The sequence below is a fragment of the Plectropomus leopardus genome, chromosome 5 (genome assembly GCF_008729295.1).
Source record: "Plectropomus leopardus isolate mb chromosome 5, YSFRI_Pleo_2.0, whole genome shotgun sequence".
Lineage (NCBI taxonomy): Eukaryota > Metazoa > Chordata > Actinopteri > Perciformes > Serranidae > Plectropomus > Plectropomus leopardus.
Window position 1 is genome coordinate 24068119 of NC_056467.1, and position 21082 is coordinate 24089200.

Below are 21082 nucleotides of genomic sequence, written 5' to 3' on the forward strand. Positions count from 1 at the left end.
ACTGTGCGTGAATAAAGAATATTCACTTGCATTAACAAAATGTGAGAGAACAACTTGATGTTTTTTTTCTTAGTGTCATCCATACAACAATCTCCAGCATGCATGTGCCAGAAAGAAACTATAAACTCTCATAAGCCAGCTCCAGAGAGCTGCTTAACATCTTCATACTACAAATGTGTAAAAAGAAAAAAGTCCAAAATTAAGAAAAACAACTTAAACAACTTTTACAAATATATCTTCAGACCTTCTTGGTCTTTTCGAACAGTTATTTGTCTCTAAAATGTCAAGAAATTGTGAGCAAATGTCCTTATTTTTTCCCAGTTCCCAAAGTGACATTTTTTGTCTCCATATTAAAGAGAAAAAGGCGAAATGTTTATATTTGAGGGGCTGAAAAAAGCATTTTCTTTTTCAGAATTGCTGACCTGACTTGTTAATTATTTTTCTGTTGATTGACTTATTAATTAATTGAACAATTGTTGCAGTTCTTACAATTATTTCAACTTTTATCATCTGCTCACCAGAATATTTCAGGGTGTTGTTCGGGGATGACAGCATGACACTTACTTAGTGGTTGTTCTACCTCTTTGATGTTATTGTTTTGCATCTTTTTGGTCATTGTAGTTCTCTCTGTGGTTGTTTCGCACATATTTCGAAGACATTTGTTTCTCTTCGCAGTTCCTTTTCATCTCTTTGTGGCCTTTTTGTGTCTCTTTGTGGTAATGTCGAGTTTCTACCTGGTTGGTTATTTAAATGACATTTCTCAGATGAAGGTCGGGGGAGCCCTGACACTCTTTGCCCAGTCGGCCTGTTCAGTAATCCACCTATGTCTTAAATCATAGCTTGTGCAAGAGCTAAAACAATAAGCGTTGCTGTTGAATGTGCCGTTTTCTCTGGAATTCTAACTAAATATACATCAGTTTTGGATAGTAAATCCGACAAAAAAGTCATCTGAAGACAGTCCTCGGGTGGTTGGAAAGTGTTATTTTAATATCTGATATTTTTTAGAAGAAACAACCAATCCATTAACTGAGAAAATAGTGGTCAGGATAGTCAATCATGAAAATAATAATTAGTTGCTTGCAGCCCTCGTTTGTACAGCTCAAAAGAAAGCAGGACTCACTTTCCACTTCACACAGATCACACATCTGTTTGTTTTTTTTCCCAGATGTTTCTAAATGTGCCTGAAACAGCATCTGTGCAACTCAGGATCTTTGGCATCTAGACAAAACATCATACAATTTGTTTTTCTTCAAACATCAATAAACTTTTAATGACTTTTAATACAGCTGACATAAATTATTCACGTCCATACACACTCTCTCTCTCTCTTTCTGCTACAGACCAGGAAGTTTGTGATGCAAGTTCATGATTTGCAGGTAAATTGTGGTTGCTTTCATTGCTTTCCTTTAATGTATGATAGTTAGTGACAGCTTTTTTGGACAGTGTAGTCCACCTAAAGATAAAACAAAGACTTTCTTTTTACAAGTCTTAACACAGACTTCAATGTTCAGCAGATTAGGAGGTGAGGGGACGAGGGGGGAGTCTGTCAGACTGCTGACCTCAGAGTGAAAGGTCCCTCAGTGGCCCCCTGACTGACACCAATGAAGGAATCTATCTAATCCTGGACTCAGGGCAGACCCAACACACACACACACACACTCTCAACCTCAAAAACCCTCAACCCTGCAACCCCACGCAGACTCAGCCACCCCTGGGGGCAAAAACACAGGCAGGATGGGGAGGCAGGGGCCCTCTGCAGGACACAAACACCACAACATGAAAGATACTAACACTAAATCAATTTACTTTGAAGATTTAATCAGGAGACAAGGACAAAATCTGCAGAAGCATACACTTACTAATAATGTGCATTATTGCAAGCTTCATTTTTTAGACTCAAGACAACAAAAACCATCACCTATAGCCCATTAACAGCCAGATTGGCATTATTTTGCTTGTGCTGCTCTCCTCTCACAAGCATTTGAACCTCTAAAACCTGAGAAATTGGTTTGATTTCTTTGGAAAACATGGGGGGGGAGACAGTAAGCAACTTTGCAAGAAACATGCAAAAAAAGAATTAATTACAGGGGAAAAAGAAAAAGAAAATTAGAATATTAACTGGGATTTTTTGACAAAAACAATCATTAAATTTAATGGCGCCTGAGAAGTCAGACAAAGTCAGATGAATATATACACTATTTCCACCACTTTCTTAAGGTCTTAAGGTCATTTTGTTATGTATTCATAGTTTCTTCCTTTTTTTGGTGCTTATTTTCAGATAATTCGCTTGCTAATTCATTGATAATTGCCTTCTATCCATTATTTTGAAAGAAATCAAGCCAGTTTGCTCGGGGTTTAAGCAGACAACATCCTCTGCCTGTCCTACAGAAACACTTGCATGACCGATCCAAAACAAAAAGCTCTTCAGTCATGTTTCCGTGTTGACACAGTGACTCAGAAATGCATTTGACGCTGGCATATGTGCAGAGAAACACACCTGCAACTAAACAGGGGGGAGTTCAATGTGATCAATGCAGGCGATGTTTACCAGGCCCCGTGCACTGCCACAATCATTATGCAGCATGAAAGACTAAAATGAATGTAAAACCCTGCTGCTGGAAGGTGAGGACACACCTACACATCGTTTATTTACTGTTGCTCCACCGAAACTAGCCGCCGTAGTCTCTAGTATCGCCTGCGGAGAGAAGGATCTCTCACAAACAAAACACAACGTACCTTAGAAATTCTTGCAGACAGGTGTCACAGAACCGATGTCCACAGGTAGACACTTGGACCGGCTCCCGCATTGCCTTGCTGCAGAGCGGACACTGAAAGCGTCTCTTTGGCTTTTCCAGAAACTTGTAATCAAACCCGGGCATCGCTACAGGTTCCGAGCGGCTGTCTCGGGCCTTCAGCTGCAGGTTAAAAGGTACAAATGTCCTCTTTGATCCTCCGTTAACTCCCCCTCCCCCTGAAAACGGGGCTATTTATTAGCTGCACTGCTGTCTAAGCCGATGAGGGGTTCATATCACGTCCCTTCGGCTACCGACAGACCGATCAAGGAGGCGAGTCCTCCCTGGTTTTGTCCTCCAGCAGCCCCGGATGGCAACAAAGGAGCGACACAGCCGTCCAGGAGACGCTGCAGAGATGATCACAGATTGGTCCTGAAAGAGCTGTCCGTGCACGGTTTTGCAGCTTGGGGTGAATGTGTAGCCCTGTGCTCCTCCTGCTGCTGCTCTGTGGATGCAGTACTGACACACTGAGCACAATGCATAACCCCTCCGTCTGTTTAGGTGCACCGAGTCCCGCCTCCTCCTCAACGAAGGAGGAGTCAAGAAGCTGAAACACTGTGTTCACACCATTTTAGCCCTCTCATCTCTCCTCATGGGGTTTTAATTGGAGCTTTTGGGTGGCTGCAAATGAAATGCATTGTTTGTTTTCCATGCTTATGTGTATAATTATTAATTATTTGTCAGATGCAAGCCTTTATACTTTTATAACAAGTGCACAAACACTGGTCCTGACTTTGCAGGCATTTAAAACATATAGATCTAATTTGTAAAGTCAAAAATGAGGAGCGTTTTGTTATCAATAGTTCAGCAAAATAAAATGTCTAATTGACCTAATACAGAAGCCCATAGCACAGTTAGAGTGGAAAGGTGCCCTCTGGTGGTAGAGCATACAAACACACACACACACACACACACGCACACACACACAATGAAAAATATAATATTTCTTACTGTAATTCATGTTAAAATGTTGCTTTTATAGCGTTTATGAGAAATAAAGTATGACATATGCTTACACTCAAATAAACAAAGTGTAAATCATTGTGTGCCAGTTAAAGTAAAGAGCACATCCACACATTTAGATCATTTCTCACCTGCTGTATTGCCACTGGATTACATCATCATTACATCATCAAACAAGACAACAATGGTAAAAAATCCATGTCTCCAAAAAAGGTGAGGACATATCTTAACGAGAGAATAATTACTTCAAACACATGACTATACATTGAAAATGTGTGATTTCTTATTATAATGTCAATGAATATATTGGGAGAAAACGCACATTAATCCACAGTCTCACTGTAATATATAACAATAGTAACAATACACCACTGATGACAGCAGCTCTGTGAAGCTACATAATAAAGCAGGTGATTAATGTGAGAATAATGGGGACTGTGGAGGCAGAATAAAAGCATAGGTAATCAAGGTAATCACTTACACTACAGCTTAGTATATCTTAATTTTAAGATGGTCATATAGAACTTGTTTTAAAGTTAAGTCACGATAATGATGTTTGTTTGTTTTTTATTATTATTATTTTTACTTAATCATGTCTTAATTGGGTCCTATGACCTTTGAAACCATTTCTTTTCATGTACATATAAAAATAACGCATGTACTTAAACAAATTCACTCATAGACACCAGTCACGGAAACTACTCAAATTTTGTACCTACAAATTTTAGGATATCTTTACTTCACTAGTGGCAAAAATGGTACTTTATATTTTACTACATTTATTTGGCATCTTTAAATACTATGTAGATTCAGACCAGTACAGCAAATTATTATTGACTCATACATTAAGATGAATTATTATTACTATTATTATAAGTAGGCAACATAAGAAATATGTAAAAATTCAGCCATTGTGCATAATGAGTACTTTTACTTTTATACTGTTATTCTGAATCTTATGTTCATTTATCTCGGATAAATACTGAATCTGAATACTGAATCCAGGACTTGTAACACAGTGCATTTTACACTGGTGGTATTGCTAATTTTATTTTTAGGTAAAGTACTTCTTCCACCATTTTGGAAACTTCTCCACAGTCTTAAGGCATTCTATAAATATGGTTCACACATTATATAAACCATCTCATTTTTACTCACAATAAATTATAACAGAGAATCTTCTTAAATTTCAGAGGTTGCGTCTGAGATTACTTATTTACCATATTGTGTTTTATTTACTGTCCACTGTTTTTTTACGAGTGTCCATAGTGTCCAAGTGTAAATATTCCCTATATAAGGATTCCTAAAATGGAACAAAAACTTTCTCTGCTAACAATCCCACAATGCAATCTGTCACATTTAATAGATGTCAGTGATGAAGCAAAATGTAGATGACTGATATGTGTCTATATTTACCACTCCCTGCATAGTAAAATTTAGGGATCGACCATAACCATAACTGATATTTGGAACCGATATGCATTCACAATAAAAATGATTTTTTTTCTGTCAATATTAAGAATTTGGAATATAACAAACTCCAACACAAAACTTTGTTTAAATGCCTTTGGCAAATATTTAATCAAAACTGAGACTTTTAACACTTTTTTAAAATCAAGTCAATTGAAAATTTCAGTTAATAAAAAAAACTGAATAAAAATAGTTCCCTGAGGTTTTACAAAGTAAATGTTCCTCCCATGCTTACACTTTCTTTGCACATTTTAATGAATTCAATTTATCGGCAATCATTAAAATAAAATGACAAATCAGATAACTGGCTGGTACAGGTCAATAATCTGTTGACCCATAGTAAAATTGACTGTCTGTTATGCAGGGAGTAGTGAACAAGTGAGTGATTTCAAAAACAGTCATTTATCCTGAACAAAACATCATTCTCTGCTTTGAAATCTACTGTTGACTTACAAATGTATTGGAGGACTAATCCAATAAAGCACAATGTGAGCGCTGACGATGTGATCGAGATTAACGCATTGGGTTCACTTGACTGATGAGTTACTAAAAACTCAAGTGGCTTTTATTCTTTCTGTGCATTGATTCTTCTCGTTCACCAGTGGCTTAAGAGAGGTTAAACCAGTTTGACTTTTACTGGCCTTCATTAGACCAACTTCACGTGAGAGAGGACAATGGCTCTCCACATGAAAGCTGCTTAATCGCTTCCTGTAATCTATCTTCAGAAACAGCATTGCAACATTCCTTTAACCTGTTGTGAGATACACCTGCTGCAACACAAGGTTTCACCTTTTCTGTGCTTTGTTGCACAATATCAAACCTCCGAATGAAACAAACATTCATTCCTGAAGACAAAGAGAGAAAGAAAAAACTGCATAGAGAGGAAGACCAAGTGAGAGTCTGAGGCCGCAGCTGCAGTATGAAAGGGAATCTTTCAACTGCAGCACAGACGGGCCTCTGGGAGGGGTTATATTCAGAGGAAGCTTCACCTCATGCCACTGCTGGGCTACATGACGACCGCTGAGTGGGTGTGGGTTCGATTTTAGGACAAATTCATCTCGGGGCTGGTTCTTCAAGCAAAGCTGAAACAAGAGGGAAGAAAGGTGAAACATCAGAAAGAGCTGAAATTATGAGTTGATTAATAGATTACTTGGTTACTGTTTACACAATTGATTTCATTTTTCAGCCAAAAAAAATCCCCAAATTTAGGGTTTACATCATCTTAAATGTGAGGATTTGTTGCTTTTCTTCCTCACATATGATGATGTATAACTTTTTATATTTTGGTTTTCAACTTATCATCAAAAAGAACAAGAAAATTTTAAAATGCCACCTATAATTGGAATATTTCAGAATTTCTTGACACATGTTAGAAAAAGCAATTATCTATTAAATTAGAAAATAATCAGCCAAATAACCAATATCTTTGACAAAGCGATAAATCTGTTTGCCAATAATGAGTTAAATATCGATACAACCTTGTCTACAGTCTCTACAGCCAACACGAAAACAGGATCCCCCCCAGTTACATGGCTGTTACACATGAATGTGCAACACTGTTAAAAGCTCCTTTTCATATTTTTATTTCATTCACTTTTTTTCTATCTTTCAATTTGGGATTGAAACGTTGCAATTTTTTTAAGTAATAAAATTGAGTATTATTGCTCTCCTCAGCAGGCAGAAATCACAGTTACAGTTTTTTGTACTAAGCACTCCAACAAGAAAGATGCGTACATGTTTTGCACACAAATTGCATAGTTACATCTATGGTTAGGGCTGCAACTAACGATTATTTTCATTTGCAATTTGCGTAAATTTCTTTCTTTTTTTTGCATTCATTCCCTATTGGGTTTTGGTATGTGAACTGCTAATTATCGGGCTTTAACATGTCTGGTAAAGTGTCTTAATGCCTGAAGAATAATGAGGTTTTACATGCTTTCAGATGATGCATACTTAAAATCAAAAATTTCAATATGTACAGAAAATATGAAAACAGTATTGGTTTCCTTTGTACAGTGACACCTAAATCTCAACAGGGACAAAAGTCTGCCGTTCATGCAGGTCACCTGAGAGAGATTTGGACTCAAATCAACCTGAGCAGCTAGCAGACTTTCACTCCCTGGCTACTCAGGATGCACATAATTCTTTAATAAAATCATGTTTTTTTCTGGGTTGAAAGTAAAGTGTTCATACACTGCTTTTTAAAATATTCTGTACATGAAAACATGCATCAAGACTGTTCCAATGAGGTGAACCAGTTTCTGGTCTGATCAGCATCTCAGACCCTGCTAATGACCTCTATGAGTGTTAGGCTCATGTCCTTGTCACATGGTGCAGGTAAAGGAAACATTTAAACAGCAGCCGTGTAGCCTGCAGTGAGGATTACCAACATCTCTGTTACTTATTAAATTGTGATGCAGTTTAATCTTCTCTAAATCTGCAGCTATTTTCTATTTGGAGTGTAGAGGGATGATTTAATCCCACTTTCACTGTTATTCAGTTTTCATTAGAGTCTGTGACTTTTGCACTGTCACTATTTTTTGCACTGTGACAAAGAGAGACGAATTGCTGTTTTCTGTTCCTCTCAGTAAGAGGTCTATGGCCATGTCATTAATTTCAGTCTTTAATCAAGAGATATGGTGCAAAATTAAAAAATATTATTACATTTGGCATGTAGATGGTAAGGTTTTAGAAAATAGTTTGTGATTTTGTGACTGTAATACTTAAGAATGTATGACTGTATGAAACAAAGCAAGTCATTTTGTAAGTGGGTGAGCTTTCAGACTTATTAAGAAGTCTCAGTGCATCTGTGTGTGTTATCAAGAGAAGCTTGACTCAACTTCATCTCTCATCTGGGGATTAACACTCTCAGTTACATTTCACCACCATCCCAACATCTCACAGTGTTTGTTAACAAAGGCTAATAAGCGAAATATTACGTTTCACTGCCAGCAAAGTGTTGCCATGACAACAAGCCACTGATGTCACCGTGAACGGGTGAGTCTCGTCAAGCTGCACCGCCTTCGGTATCCCGGAATCCTCCTCTTTTCTTCCGAGGCGGCCGCGGGCCCCCTTTCCCCAGGTGTACACCTCCCCTTCTGTGGAGGAGAAGGAGCTGGTCACCGTTTTCTCAGGACGCATTAATCCACACAAATCTTTAACTAACAGCTCTGTCTCTCCTGCAGTGGCAGCATAATGGCTCTATCTGGAGGAAAGCTGAACAAAGACTTCCCTCAACAAAGGAAACCTACAGGCCCGACTGCCACTGCTGGCTTTCTCCCCGGGGAGCCAATCGCTGGCACAATATGACATTTTACCCCCAAAACACACACTTCCGACATAGAAGCACAAAAACACACATATCTGTTATCTTTTAACCAATGTGTCTAAAGAAACAGACCAATGGTTTTGTATGTTTATCCCATTACCTAAATACCCTGTATAGTTTACATAACTGCTAACCATTTTTCCAAATCATACCATATGTTCCATGTAACCAACATTCAGTTTATTTCAGTTTGACATGAAAATAAACTTGCAGGAACTTGAGACTTGTTCGAGTAACAAAATCCATCACAGCGGACATTCAATCAACTCTGTTTTGGAGTTAAAGTTACACTACAGCTGTGTGGTCACATTGATGCTCACAAGGAATGTTTAAACTGACTCTCATTAAATCCTTCTTTTTTTCTCCAAAGCAGCTAAACCACAGCTATCAGAGAGATGTTGTCTTAATTCAGGGCTGAGATGAACCCTGTTGTGTTTATTTGTGCAACTCCTACTCATTCATGTCTCCAAACAACAGTTTTTAAGGGAAGGGTTAACAATAAGGGACAATAAAGACTGTCTTTTTGAAAATGCTTCTTTTGTGTACAAGTGCTTGTTGGAAACTGCTGGAGAATTGCAACCATTTTCATGTAAAAACATGAAATTCACATAATCCATTCTTAGAAAATATGTGGGTGCTTATTATTTGCCTTTCAGGAATAATAACCAGACAATGTGGCTCCTATATGAAATGCTTTTTGACAGCTAATTTCAGACGATCAGGGTTTTCTTGAATCCACCAACAAGAAGAATTTCATATCAGTCCTTCTATGCAACATCATCACCATGCAGTGATTTTAGAGTCCCTGTACACCTGTGGTACATCCACACAGGTGATTTCCTCTAGTTTGGCTACTTAGACCTTCTGTAATGGTGCAGTCAGACAGGATTTTGCTTTTCAGCCATTTCTTTATGGAAAGGGGTGAGATACATTCACTTCTGGTTGCATATTGACCCGCCTCTTTCACTTTATCCAGAGTTTAATCTAACTGTAGTCATACAAAATCTTGAGGCTCTCAAACTTCCAGTTCTCAATCAAGAAATGTTCTCTACTGTATTTCTTGTTTTACAACTGCACAGCAAAATAATATAAGCAGCAGAAAAGGGATGCTCTTTGGCTGCGTAAATGTCAAAACAGTGACACTGTTAGATAAACACTGCTAAAAAACTTAACCGAGAACCTAAAGGACAGCCATAATTAGCAAGCTAGCCATGCTAGCTCCTGCAGTTAGTGTTTACAACGTTGCCCGCAGTATTTCCTATCTCTTTTCATTTTTTGCACACCATGCCAGTAAATTGCACCACACAAATTTCCGTCTGATGGCAGATTAAGGTCTGTGTGCTGGACTGCTCCATGACTCTGCTGTTAGCTTTGTTGCACCTGTTAAGTCAGGAAAAATCCAGCTTTTATCATTCTTCAGGCTCTGAAACACCAAGCCGAGAGTCAGCTGTCGATCAGGATTGGGCCTTCAGTGAGCGCCTGTCTACTGTAGTTTTTCATTTGTGTCCCGCACCATTGGTGCTAGTCAGCCATAGTCAGCTGTTTTTCATCTGATTTAGCATTGTGAATCAGAGTCCGAGTCGGTGGAGCCCATTGGTGAGTAAAAACCCTCTGACTGACCATTCAGCTCGTGAGGAAAGTAAACACAACAGAGTGAGACTGTAACATACTCATTGGGTAAGATTTAGCCATTGAGCCCTTTAGCAACACGGTTTGTCACTGTTTGTGTTTTTGTTTGCTAGCGTACGGTATCATTTATTCTTTCAGCATTGGGCTGTGTTGTCAATGTGCTCACTGGCTAACTAACATTTGATCCATCCCGTCAGTCTTCGAGCTTCCCTTTGTGAATGACGAATATGGACTACCGCCACCAACTGATATGACTTATTTCCTCTCATGCAGGTGCAGAGCACACGACAGGCGAGTTCTGGTCTTTGACTTCGGTTTAGTGTGTCTGGGCCTTTATTAGTTCACTTAATCTAGAGACCTCCTATACAATCAAGCCTTCAACCTGATTAGAAGAATCATTATACTGGAAACACCCGTGCAGGGCCTTAAAAAAACAAAGTTTTTACCACATAGTTTGACTCACCAGATCCGATAGCTAAGGTGAAAGCATCTCCACAGGCAGCCATGGTGATGCCCTGCAGCCCGGGCACCGGGTACGGCACACGGCTGCTACGACGGGAACTACAGCCCATCTGGCCATGCTGGTTGCTGCCGAAGGTGAAACACTGTCCTCTCTCTGGAAAATGTGGGTGAAAGCAATGTTTCATTTTATAAAATCAAAATAAGATTTTGACACAATAACTGATTATTAGCAGGCTCATTTTATGCCAAAGGTGTCGAAGAAGAAAGACTGCACCTAGAAAACTTGTTTGGCTAGCACTAAATGACACAGTGACCTTCTTTTATTTCACATCATTATGGAGACAATCACTCTGAGATGTATCCCTTCAAAAAAGTCTAACTGATGAATGCAATTTGATAGATTAATAATTGGAATATTTTACCTGTAACAGCAACAGAGTGGGCTGTCCCAATGTCAATGTGAACAATCTTCTCACTGTTTAGTGGGGCTGATTGGACAGGAGTGTAAGAATGGACTTCTTCCACCTGATTTGAGGGATTTGGTTCCTCTCCAGCTGTTATTTTATCAAGGCCGAGCTTGTTGAACCTGAGCGCAACAAAATCAAAGCACTTAAAACAGAAAGAAATACAGAAAACTGCATTTATTATATTCCTTTAAACAACTCCTTGTATATGTATTTTCATCACATTAATATCTGTTGTTCCTGTCTCTTTGTCTGCTGAGCTGCAGGTATCTGAACAATGCTGCTTATGCTGATACCTGAAATTAATACTGTTTCTTTTATGGTTGGTTCACCTACACAAACAGTCCTACATTCTGCCCTGACCTCTGAAAGAAAGACAGATTACCAATGACAGAAAGGTGTTTGTCATTTTAGGAGAATGCTGCCGCACAGGTTGTGCACCATGAAAATGTCTCAGTGCATAATCGCCTGTAATCTATGATCACTATAAGCACATGAACAGTTTTATACATATACATGCACTGGCTTTGTCTTGTCATATTAAATGAGATGTTTCACTGCTGATCATTAGCTCATGTCAGTCAGTGACATGTTTATTGAGAATAATGGCCGTATTTTTAGGTGAGAGTAATTACCTGTTGCTTCCACATGCCACAATGCTGTACTGGGTGCTAATAATCATAGAGCAGTCGACTCCACACATCACCCTCTGGGCCTCAAATTCCACAGGTAAACACACCTGCTGTGGAGAGTTGTGGGTGTCTTGGGTGCCTAGCCCGAGGCGACCTAGCAGACAGCGGGACAGAAACAAGGACAGAGACTGGACAATTGAGCTGTGTGCTGAGATGCTGCTGCCATAAATCAGTCGCATAAAATCAAACACCGAAAGATGAATGCTGAGATAGATTTGAAAACAACCAGCTCATTTACTACATACCATTGTCTCCTCTTCCCCAGGCAAATACTTCTCTCTCATTGGTCACAGCGAGTACGTGGGAAGCACCGCATGACACTTGAACCAGCTCGTAGCCAAGGAGTGCTTCGACTATCTTGGGCTGAAAAAAACAGAAAGAGTACAGAAGCGTCATCGCTGAAATCTTTCCATTAAAGAATTTATTCAAAAATCTGTAGGGAGGCAGCATCCTGGTTGTCCAGTCTTTAACAGATTTACAATAACTGCAACATCCCTGGTTAGATAACGCCAGTTGCATGTCATATTAATATTTGTCTCCCGTTGTTGTCTGTCTGCCTCTCTACTATCATCAGTCCAATAAAGGTTAAGGGGAAACATTTGCCCCAAATTCAAAATTACATATTTTTCCTTTTACCTATAGATCTGTTTATCAACCTAGATTGTTTTGGTTGTGCATCTGCTCATGGATGAGAGGCTCGTTCTTGTAACAGGGTGAAATGTAAACATTAATGGCATCCGCCTTGGCTGAGCTGTCCTTTCAGCTACTTCAGTGGTGCTAGGCAAGCTAGCAGGAGATGATCTGTGGATTAACTTGAGTAATCAGGTCATGATTTCTGAAAAGAGACATTGCTGTTGAGTTTTTCAAATATATTTTTTTGGCACTTTAGTAACTCAAGCCAAAAGCCATCTAGTTCCATTATTTTGGAGAGAAGGCAGACATCTCTATGGCTTATATCTTCAACACTCGGCAACTCAAGCAAAAACAGTCTAGAATGATAAATAGCACTACAGGAAAGAGGGTAAATATGTATTTTTGATTTTGGGGTGAACCGTCCTTTTAAAATTCTAACATAAATTTGTAGAAAAAAAGTGTTGTTATTTTTAATTAATGCTTTATTCTAAAATGTCTGTAATTTTTTTATTATTATAATAATTATTATTATTATTGTGTTTATTTTATTACTGTTCAAATTGTTACTATTTTCATTATTTCTTTAATTTATATTATTTTATTATTATTTCAATCGTTATTATCATCATTATTATTATTATTGTTGTTATTCTTTTTATTATTATCAGAATTATTATTATTTTATATATTATATTTTGGGCATGTTTGTCGTTCTTCTGGGCATATCTTCACATATTTTGACAGCAAATGAACATCACAGCAAGTGATTTAGTGTTTCTAATATTTGGCCTCACTGATTGAAAGAAATGTGTGCAAACATAAGACACATTTGTTTAATGTAATGCAGGACTCTTGTATTAGACTGCATCATGTTTTAGTTGGGTGTATCTAATAAAAATGGAAAAATGTTTAAAGTTTTTTTCCTCTGAATGGCGGACACATACCTGTGTTACATCATTGAAGTTACCGTGTCCCAGGCAGCCGTTGCTCCCACTTCCAAATGTCATGATAATGCCTCTGTCTGTAGATTGAAAATAAAAAGAGGGGATTAGAGACACTATTAGTTGATGAGTGTAGGTGTATTCTCATGTGGTCCAACACAATGCTTCTAATCCTCATCTAGGAAACGATAATCTGTGTCACTACAGCGAAAAGTGATGAAATTGAGGCAACTGAGCTCAGAGAATGGGCCTTTAATCCTGTGTTATTTGCTCTGCAGTGCTGGATGGACCGATGACAGCCTCCTAAAGCACACTGACTAACAGAGCACCACAGTTTGAGCTAGATAAAAAAGTGCTTCAAAACTGCCAGGAAAGCATGGTTTATTTTACAAGCATACCCATGCTATCTGATCAAGTCTGGAAAAAGAGCTGACAGTATCCACACGTTCATATGTGCGTTCAAATACTGAGTCAGCGTTTTACAGTCATGTGGTGCAGCGTGAGAGTGCAGAAAACAGAGTAAACATTGATTTCCTTCAGTAGAGCTCCCCGCAAAGCTGACTGGGCACAGATGTGATTTCTCTGATGGTTATACAAAGCAGAAAAGCACACCAACCTGTCATGCAGGTGGTAAAAAGATCGCCACAGGACACAGACTTGATGGTGACTCCAGACTGACCCTCGAGAAAACGTGAAATGAACTGAGGCTGCATCTGCTCCACCACACCGGGCAGACTGGCCTCACCAGACCCCACTGATGGAGCCTGTGACAAAAAAGTGATTATTAGTCTAAAAAGGGCTAAAAGAGTGAGAGTGTAACAATTTCCTGGAAAGCATACGTAACTAAAAATGTTGAAAGAAAAATCCACCCTCTGATACATCGTTAGGAATCATAAATCTGTGATGTTCTGCCATCCAGCAGTTATTTTATTATTAAGTACCCATATTCCCGAGCCACCTTCATGTAACTCAACATTTTACTAGAGATTCTTAGAATTGAGAGAAATCCAGTTCAAAAACATACTTTTGAGAAACTGATGATGTCTCTCACACTGAAGCAACCCTGCTGATGTAGAAATAACAATCTCTGTCTCTTCAACACTGAATTTTCCTTTCGAATGTCGCCTTTGTGTCTACAAAGAAACTCTCTAAGGGGCTAGTGCAAAAACCAGATTTGTACTACTGATAATTTTGGTACATGAAAAACAACAAACTACTTGTAAAACTGAACTACACTGGAAGCATATAGGGTTCTTTGGCTTCTCCACAATTGAAAAATGCTTTTTGGTTGCATGTGGTTCTCCATACCTTGAACCCTTTCAGAGTGTCCTAACCCTTCAAACAATAGCGCTGTGAAGTTGTGGTTATTTATTTTAATTTATTTTGGCATCTGTCCAAGGACTGTTGCTCTCCATGTTGTCCTCCATAGAGCTCTGCTAACAGCAGCATGGATTCTGCTTAACACTAAACAATCTGAGCATCTGGACTGAGTCAAATCTGTAGAAATCCTATTGGAATCACAAACTATTTTCATGTATGTTATTTTATTTCATTTTTTGCTGTCCAAACTTTCTAGAATCAATCTTGATACAATCCAGATATGCCAACAAACAAATTTGGGCTGACAGACTAAACAAGTCCTTATATTCCACTCATCATGATTCTGGTTTCACAGGTTAGCCTGGGGCCAAATGAACAACATCCAGAAGCTAATGGTTCTGGGAACAACCTCAGTCCTTCAGAATGAACCCTTTTGGAACTTTTATTTCTAAGAGTGTATTTGTAAAACCGTATTTTCCTAGTTATCTGTAAAAATCAAAAAATCAAAATAGTACATCAACTACTTGACCCAGGAGTACAGAGTAAATCAAAGTTGTTCCTTGATAGACAGTGAGGGAGGATTTTTGCTTGATAATGCATGACTGAGAATTTCAAAAAGCAACAACATTAACAAGTCAAAAAATACCCAGACCTCCCATGTAATCAGACGGCCAGACTTGGTCACCCCCATTTTCTGAGTTCGACCCAGAGACACTTGGAGCACCTCAGTGTTGAGCATCGGCAGGCGGAGAGGCACTGAGATTCCACTTCCCCACGTGTACACCGAGGACAGCGGGAGGGAATGCACCTTCCCTGATCCTAAACCCACTGATCCATCTGTTTAATCCCAAGAAATTACAATCAAATGTATAATTTAACCATGATCAGCCTGGTGCACCTTTTTTTGTTGTCAAATAATGATGTAATGTGCCTGACCTCTGGACCTGTTAGTAGGAACTCTCCCTCCTGGTCGACCTTGAGGACCAGTCTGCACAGTAGACAGTGGTTTCTCTATCCTGCAACATAGAACAAGAAAGAACTCATTCCACAAAACATACGAAATCTTTAACTCAATTTCATGGAGACACCTGTCTTATCATGAGTTATGCCTTAAGGCAGTACCTGCGCATTTTGACATTTCCTATATCTGTGTAGAGATTAAGCAGAGGCCTGATGCATATGGGAAGAGCCATTATTTCATTGAGTTGAGGCCGTTTGGATGGATCCAGATTGAGCATGTTGAGGATGAGCTGTCGGAGTTCTGGGCTGTACCGGTCTGAGATTGGAGCAAATGTGCCGCTCATAATCTTCAGAACGAGGGCGGGTAGATTCTGAAAGCAAAGTAAAAGAAAAGTATATTTCTCTATACTGGCATCAGAGCGATTGTAACGCACCACAATTTTTTCTATAAGTATCTCTGATTCTGATATGTAAAAAAACCCAGATAATCTACCTAAAATCTTTGCCAAAGGAGTACAATTTTCACATTTGTGCCTGATTGTGGATGTGGTAGTTGGTATACTTCAAAAGCTAACACTAACATAGAATTATTTAAATCACTTAATTTAAGTAAGTGAGGGATGTTGGTGAAGAAAATGTTTTTCATACAGCTGCCTCGAAGGCTCTCTTCAGGCTCGCTAGTTCATAGAGCACGCAGCCCAAAGCCCAGATGTCACTCTTTTGGTTATACGGCTTTCCCTCACACAGCTCTGGGGAGATGTAGCACGGTGTCCCCACCACCTGCAGAGTGAAGAGAAGGAAGCACTGACTTGAGGTGGCACATGTTAGGACTCAACTTGTCAGAAAATGTATGTTGCTGCAGCAAACACAAACTCAACTCACAGTGTAAGCTTTGCTCTTGCTGACAAGGATTTTGGAGATGCCAAAGTCACCAATTTTGACGATCATCTGGTGCTTGTCAAGAAGAATGTTCTGTGTCTTAAGGTCTCTGTGTAAGATTAGTTTGTTGTGGACGTGGTACAGGGCGAGTAAGATCTGTACAAAGAAGTGAAGGATGGTGTCCTCGTCCAGCAGAGAGTTACAGCGCTTCTGTATGTAATCAGCCAAGGTACCACCTGCATGAAGAAAACATTGAGAATAAGAGAATAAACAATTGAGATAATTTCTGTCCGTTAAAATCATTATAACGTAGAAAACTATTAAGTTACTAGGTTGAGTGAACAGCAGTGAGAGGGTGATATCAAAGCATATAAGCTATGGATGTAACAGATGTAACAGCAGATGTTCATGCTGCACAGGTAAAATGCTCATGAGAATGCGGATCCACAACATAAACATATTTTTATCTGCAACAATGAAAGAGTATGGCACAAATATTTTGGATCCCATGCTAATGTGCAATTTCTGCTTCAGGGTCAGAACTTAAACTAAACTTTACATCCCCCATCTATAAGCCCTCTTAAAGTCAGGAAAAGTATTATACCATTTTTAGCAAAGCCAGTCATAAAACAAAAGCTTTTTTGGTTTCCTGTTAAGCTTTTATTTAGTTTAGTTGAACTTACTATGGTAACAATATGGCATGAAAAGAGAAATAATTAAAACAAGTCAGTGAGGGAAAAAACCCTTTTCAAAGTTTATAAAAACATTTGAGGACTTGAAGGAGTGATATAGCTTAGAAAATTAGGACTTGTTTTAATTATTTCATTATAGATTTTTACAGTTTGGAGATTATCCTATATAAACAAAATACAAATCCTAAAAACCTTGAATGCACTGCTTGATGTAATGATGCAGATGCACATTGGAATAAGATTCAGGGTGATCTCTATAACTATATAGCTATAACAAAATCTAAGAGACTGTTAAGCCTCCTCTTTATGCACATCAAGACAAAATGGGAGGGGGAGCTGAACACTAAAATTACAACCGAAGAATGAACACAACACACCGTTACAAATTCAAAGACATGGAGCCTGCCAGGCACTCATTTTTGGGCCATGTCATAAGTTACACTTATTCAGCGAAAATGTAAATGCTAGAATAAAAGAAATTCTGAGATATGCAATACCCCAGGAGGACAAGTTGTGTACGCTGAAAATGGTACGACCTGAACCCCTACTATAAAACAATGGTTAGAAATTATAAAAGAGATTTATGCTATGGAAAAAACACAAACCATCATCTTCAGTTGAGAAAAAAAAACATAATAAAAACACTAAATGGGATGGGGAACCTTTATATTTCACTGTGATATATGCAGTCTGGGAAAAAACAGGAGCATCAGCACCAGGTCCACTAAGCTGGTAAACAGTTTTTTTTCACAGGCAGTCAGACTCTTAAATGCCCAGCACACATGTCTGCCCTCCCCCATCAACCCCAATCTAGAGATTCAAGCATGCTGCTTTTAGCAGTGCTTTTAGTGGATAAATGACAAAACACGATGCACTTTGTGAACACTGAAAAGGGCCCTTCATGACTCTACAATGATGCACTTTATAGATTTTTTAAAATTATGGCGCCTATAACTTTCTCAAGACTTTAATCTAGTTATTTATGACGTTTATTATTGACTTGAACTGACTTGCACTTTTTTGTGTTTTGAGGGAAAATGTAATTTTGTTTTTTATGTATGGGAGTGCATAATGAAGATGACAAATAAAGGAAAACTAAATCTTAATCTGAAAATCTAAATCTGAAATAAATATCAGTATAACAGTCTTAGTACGCTGTGGCAGTTCCACCTGCAAATTAAGCAACTAAAGAACCACAAAGACAAGAAAATGTGGTTTAGAAACATAATCCAGAGATTTAGGAGTCTTGACTGTGAACAAAAGAGCACCTAGAAGTACCTCGGAGGAGGATCTTAGGTTGAATATTGGCTCTGGCTCATGTTGCAGAATTTTGGACTAAGTGGCAGCAATCTACCCTTTTTTTACATTACACCTTTTAATATAACAGAGAAGTTACTTTACAGAGCATTGGGTTTAAAAATACCTCACAGACTGATGCTAGATGTTGACATGTGAACAAGTAAAGGTATGGAGCCCTAGAGCACTAAACCATGGGAAAAATGAACTGTTAGACAATGAACAAAAGGGGGTCATGTAATAAGATATTACGGTAAACTTACCTGGTGCATACTCCATAGCAATCATCAGGGCCTTGTCTTCCAGGAAATTCTCATAGTATTCAATGATATTTGGATGGTTGAGCAGTTTCAGGACCTGACACTCGTTCTGAGCCGCCAGACGCTCGTCTCGAGACATCTGCTCCACTGGGATCTCCTTCAGGATGACAAAAGCCCCGTCACTGCGCCTGCGGCACAGGTGAACGATCCTGACAGGGGAGGAAAATAAAGAGAAATTAGATGTGCATTTTGTTTCTTAAACAACATAGTAGGATAATCTTTGGTTGTTTAAATCCGGTGTGATAGTTTTGTTTTTGACAAGCAAGCATTTGTATGATTTTAAAAAAGCAAATAAAAGTGAATGAAAAATCAGTGGCGTAAAAGCTTTGCATTATTCCTTTATGTATGTATTTGCTCAAAAATGCAACGTAGAATAAACAATATTCTCTGGATCACAAAAGAATGATTCCTGTCACAGTGCTTTATTTTTGTTGTGCTACTTTTAAGAGCTACTGTACTGTGTTTTAATGTTGTATGTAACCTTACAAATCCATACACTGATGGTTATGTGGTCCACCTTAAAAAGGGGAAATAACGTGAAAGGACACACAAACATGGCATTTTCATTAGCTTATTATTTATGAGGAGGGTTAGTGGGTGTCCAAGACCAGTCAGAAAATCACTACACATGTAGCTCAGATGTAATACACAAAAATACAGATTTACCTGTTTTACAGATTGTTTAACTCCCTGTCAAGCCCCCCCAGACACCCACCAATATCCCATTTATGTATTAATTGTACCTTTTTATTTATTGTTTTTTTTTTCCTTTTATGTTGTTTTTTGGTTTGTGTTTTTTTTTTCTTCTCTTTTTCTGTTTCTTGATTTCTGGTGCTACAGTTACAACAATAGAAAAAAATATGGTGATATGTAAACATGTGTAAATGTTGTACTTCTTTTGCTTTCACAAAAAATATACAAGTTTACGTTATTGTCTTTATGCTTCAGTAAGCTATATAATGCTGTAAGACAAAAAAATATGAAAATTGCAAGCAAATTCGTCAAATAGGCTCATTATATCTCATCAGATATCTTATGATTGCACCTTATGACTGTTTAGTGTAAAGTTTTAATCTATAAAGTAAATGGTATATCTGGTAAATAAATCTAGTTGTGTAGAAAGTACATATTACCCTCTGAAATGTTGTCAACTATATGGTCTGACAAAGTGGGAATACTGAAGTGGAGTACAATTTTAACAATGTACAGTTGTACAGTACAGAATCTGAGTGAATACACTTTATGACTTCCCATCCCTGCACAGCGGATAATTTAATATTTAATAATTTTAAATACGGTAAAAATGAGCAAAGTAACGCTTGTCTGCTCATGTTTTTTTTAACAAGTTACAATTTGTTTATTGTAACTTTTCCGGCAACTTATTGTCTTTAAATGACAACTTTGACTGTGAAATAAGAGGTAGGTTGTATGCGATGCGGATGCAATAACTCAGATGACTGCTTAGCTAACATTGCCGTGCTATGACGTAAACAAACAAACTTTTAGAAAGGAAAAAAGCCACACAAACTGTAATTGGTAAAACCTATAAAGTTTGTTTATAGGTTAGAAACCCTGATTGGCTTTGGCATTAAGATTAAACACACAGTGCTAGCTACCGATTACTTTTTAAATAGCCTTTTTACATAAACCTTTCTAGACGTCCTCTTCTAAGAGTGGCGCACATTTGACGGATCCCGTTACATTTTTGGTGAAGAAAAGCGGACTTCAAGCTTTCTTAATTTACGCCTGAGAACACCACATTTTCCCAAACACAGCGCGAATAACAGACGTGTGAGACAAAAACGGCCACAAAGTTTAAAAGTAAGAGTTTACCCAAAAGCTCCTCTTCCGACAACTTTGATTTTCTCATATTTCTCCATCGCTGCTCCCTAACATTTCCGCCGTCTCCTGGCAACCCGTCCCTACTACTATAGGAAGCGACGAGGGACAAAAAAGAGGAAGGCGGGTAAAAACGGAGAAAAAAGGAGGCTCGCGAAATTTATGTAATGATCATTGCTGATGACGCATATTAAAATCATGTTTTCAGTCACAAAGGAAGAGATTTAGAAACAGAAAAAATAGTATTCTTTAGAATGATACATAAGCTAAGATAAATACAGTGTAAGCAGCTTGAACAAATGCAGCAGATGCAGTAGGTGAAATAACTGGTGCATGTATAAGTGTTGGCAATAGTAAGACTTTTTATACAGAATCATGGATGGATTACTGAACAGGTCGACA

At 38.3% G+C, this 21082-nt stretch overlaps 2 protein-coding genes across 2 annotated transcripts in view; both read right to left on the reverse strand.

The window, feature by feature from the left end:
- Positions 1-3240, reverse strand: part of traf4a (tnf receptor-associated factor 4a) — a 48414-nt gene extending 45174 nt beyond the window's left edge. The window contains exon 1 of the mRNA XM_042487171.1: positions 2737-3240. Coding sequence (XP_042343105.1) covers positions 2737-2879 — 143 coding nt within the window. The 5' untranslated portion in view covers positions 2880-3240. The remainder of the gene's footprint in view (positions 1-2736) is intronic.
- Positions 3241-5455: 2215 nt separating this feature from the next.
- Positions 5456-20721, reverse strand: nek8 (NIMA-related kinase 8). The gene is made up of 15 exons (XM_042487079.1): positions 20675-20721; positions 18785-18990; positions 16537-16769; positions 16303-16434; positions 15817-16025; positions 15631-15710; positions 15347-15531; positions 13991-14138; positions 13378-13454; positions 12046-12163; positions 11744-11894; positions 11067-11230; positions 10646-10798; positions 8165-8323; positions 5456-6307 (listed from the first exon to the last, which is right to left on the reverse strand). The coding sequence occupies exons 1-15, from the start codon at positions 20719-20721 to the stop codon at positions 6279-6281; spliced, it is 2091 nt and encodes a 696-aa protein (XP_042343013.1). The 3' UTR covers positions 5456-6278.
- Between the last annotated feature and the right edge of the window lie 361 nt (positions 20722-21082).

Coding starts and splice junctions, on each gene's coding strand:
- nek8 (XM_042487079.1), bottom strand. CDS start 20,721: ATGGAGAAATATGAGAAAATCAAAGTTGTCGGAAGAGGAGCTTTTGG. Junction 16,770..18,784: donor TGCTATGGAGTATGCACCAG/GTAAGTTTACCG, acceptor TTCTTCATGCAG/GTGGTACCTTGGCTGATTAC. Junction 10,799..11,066: donor CCACTCTGTTGCTGTTACAG/GTAAAATATTCC, acceptor CACATTTTCCAG/AGAGAGGACAGTGTTTCACC.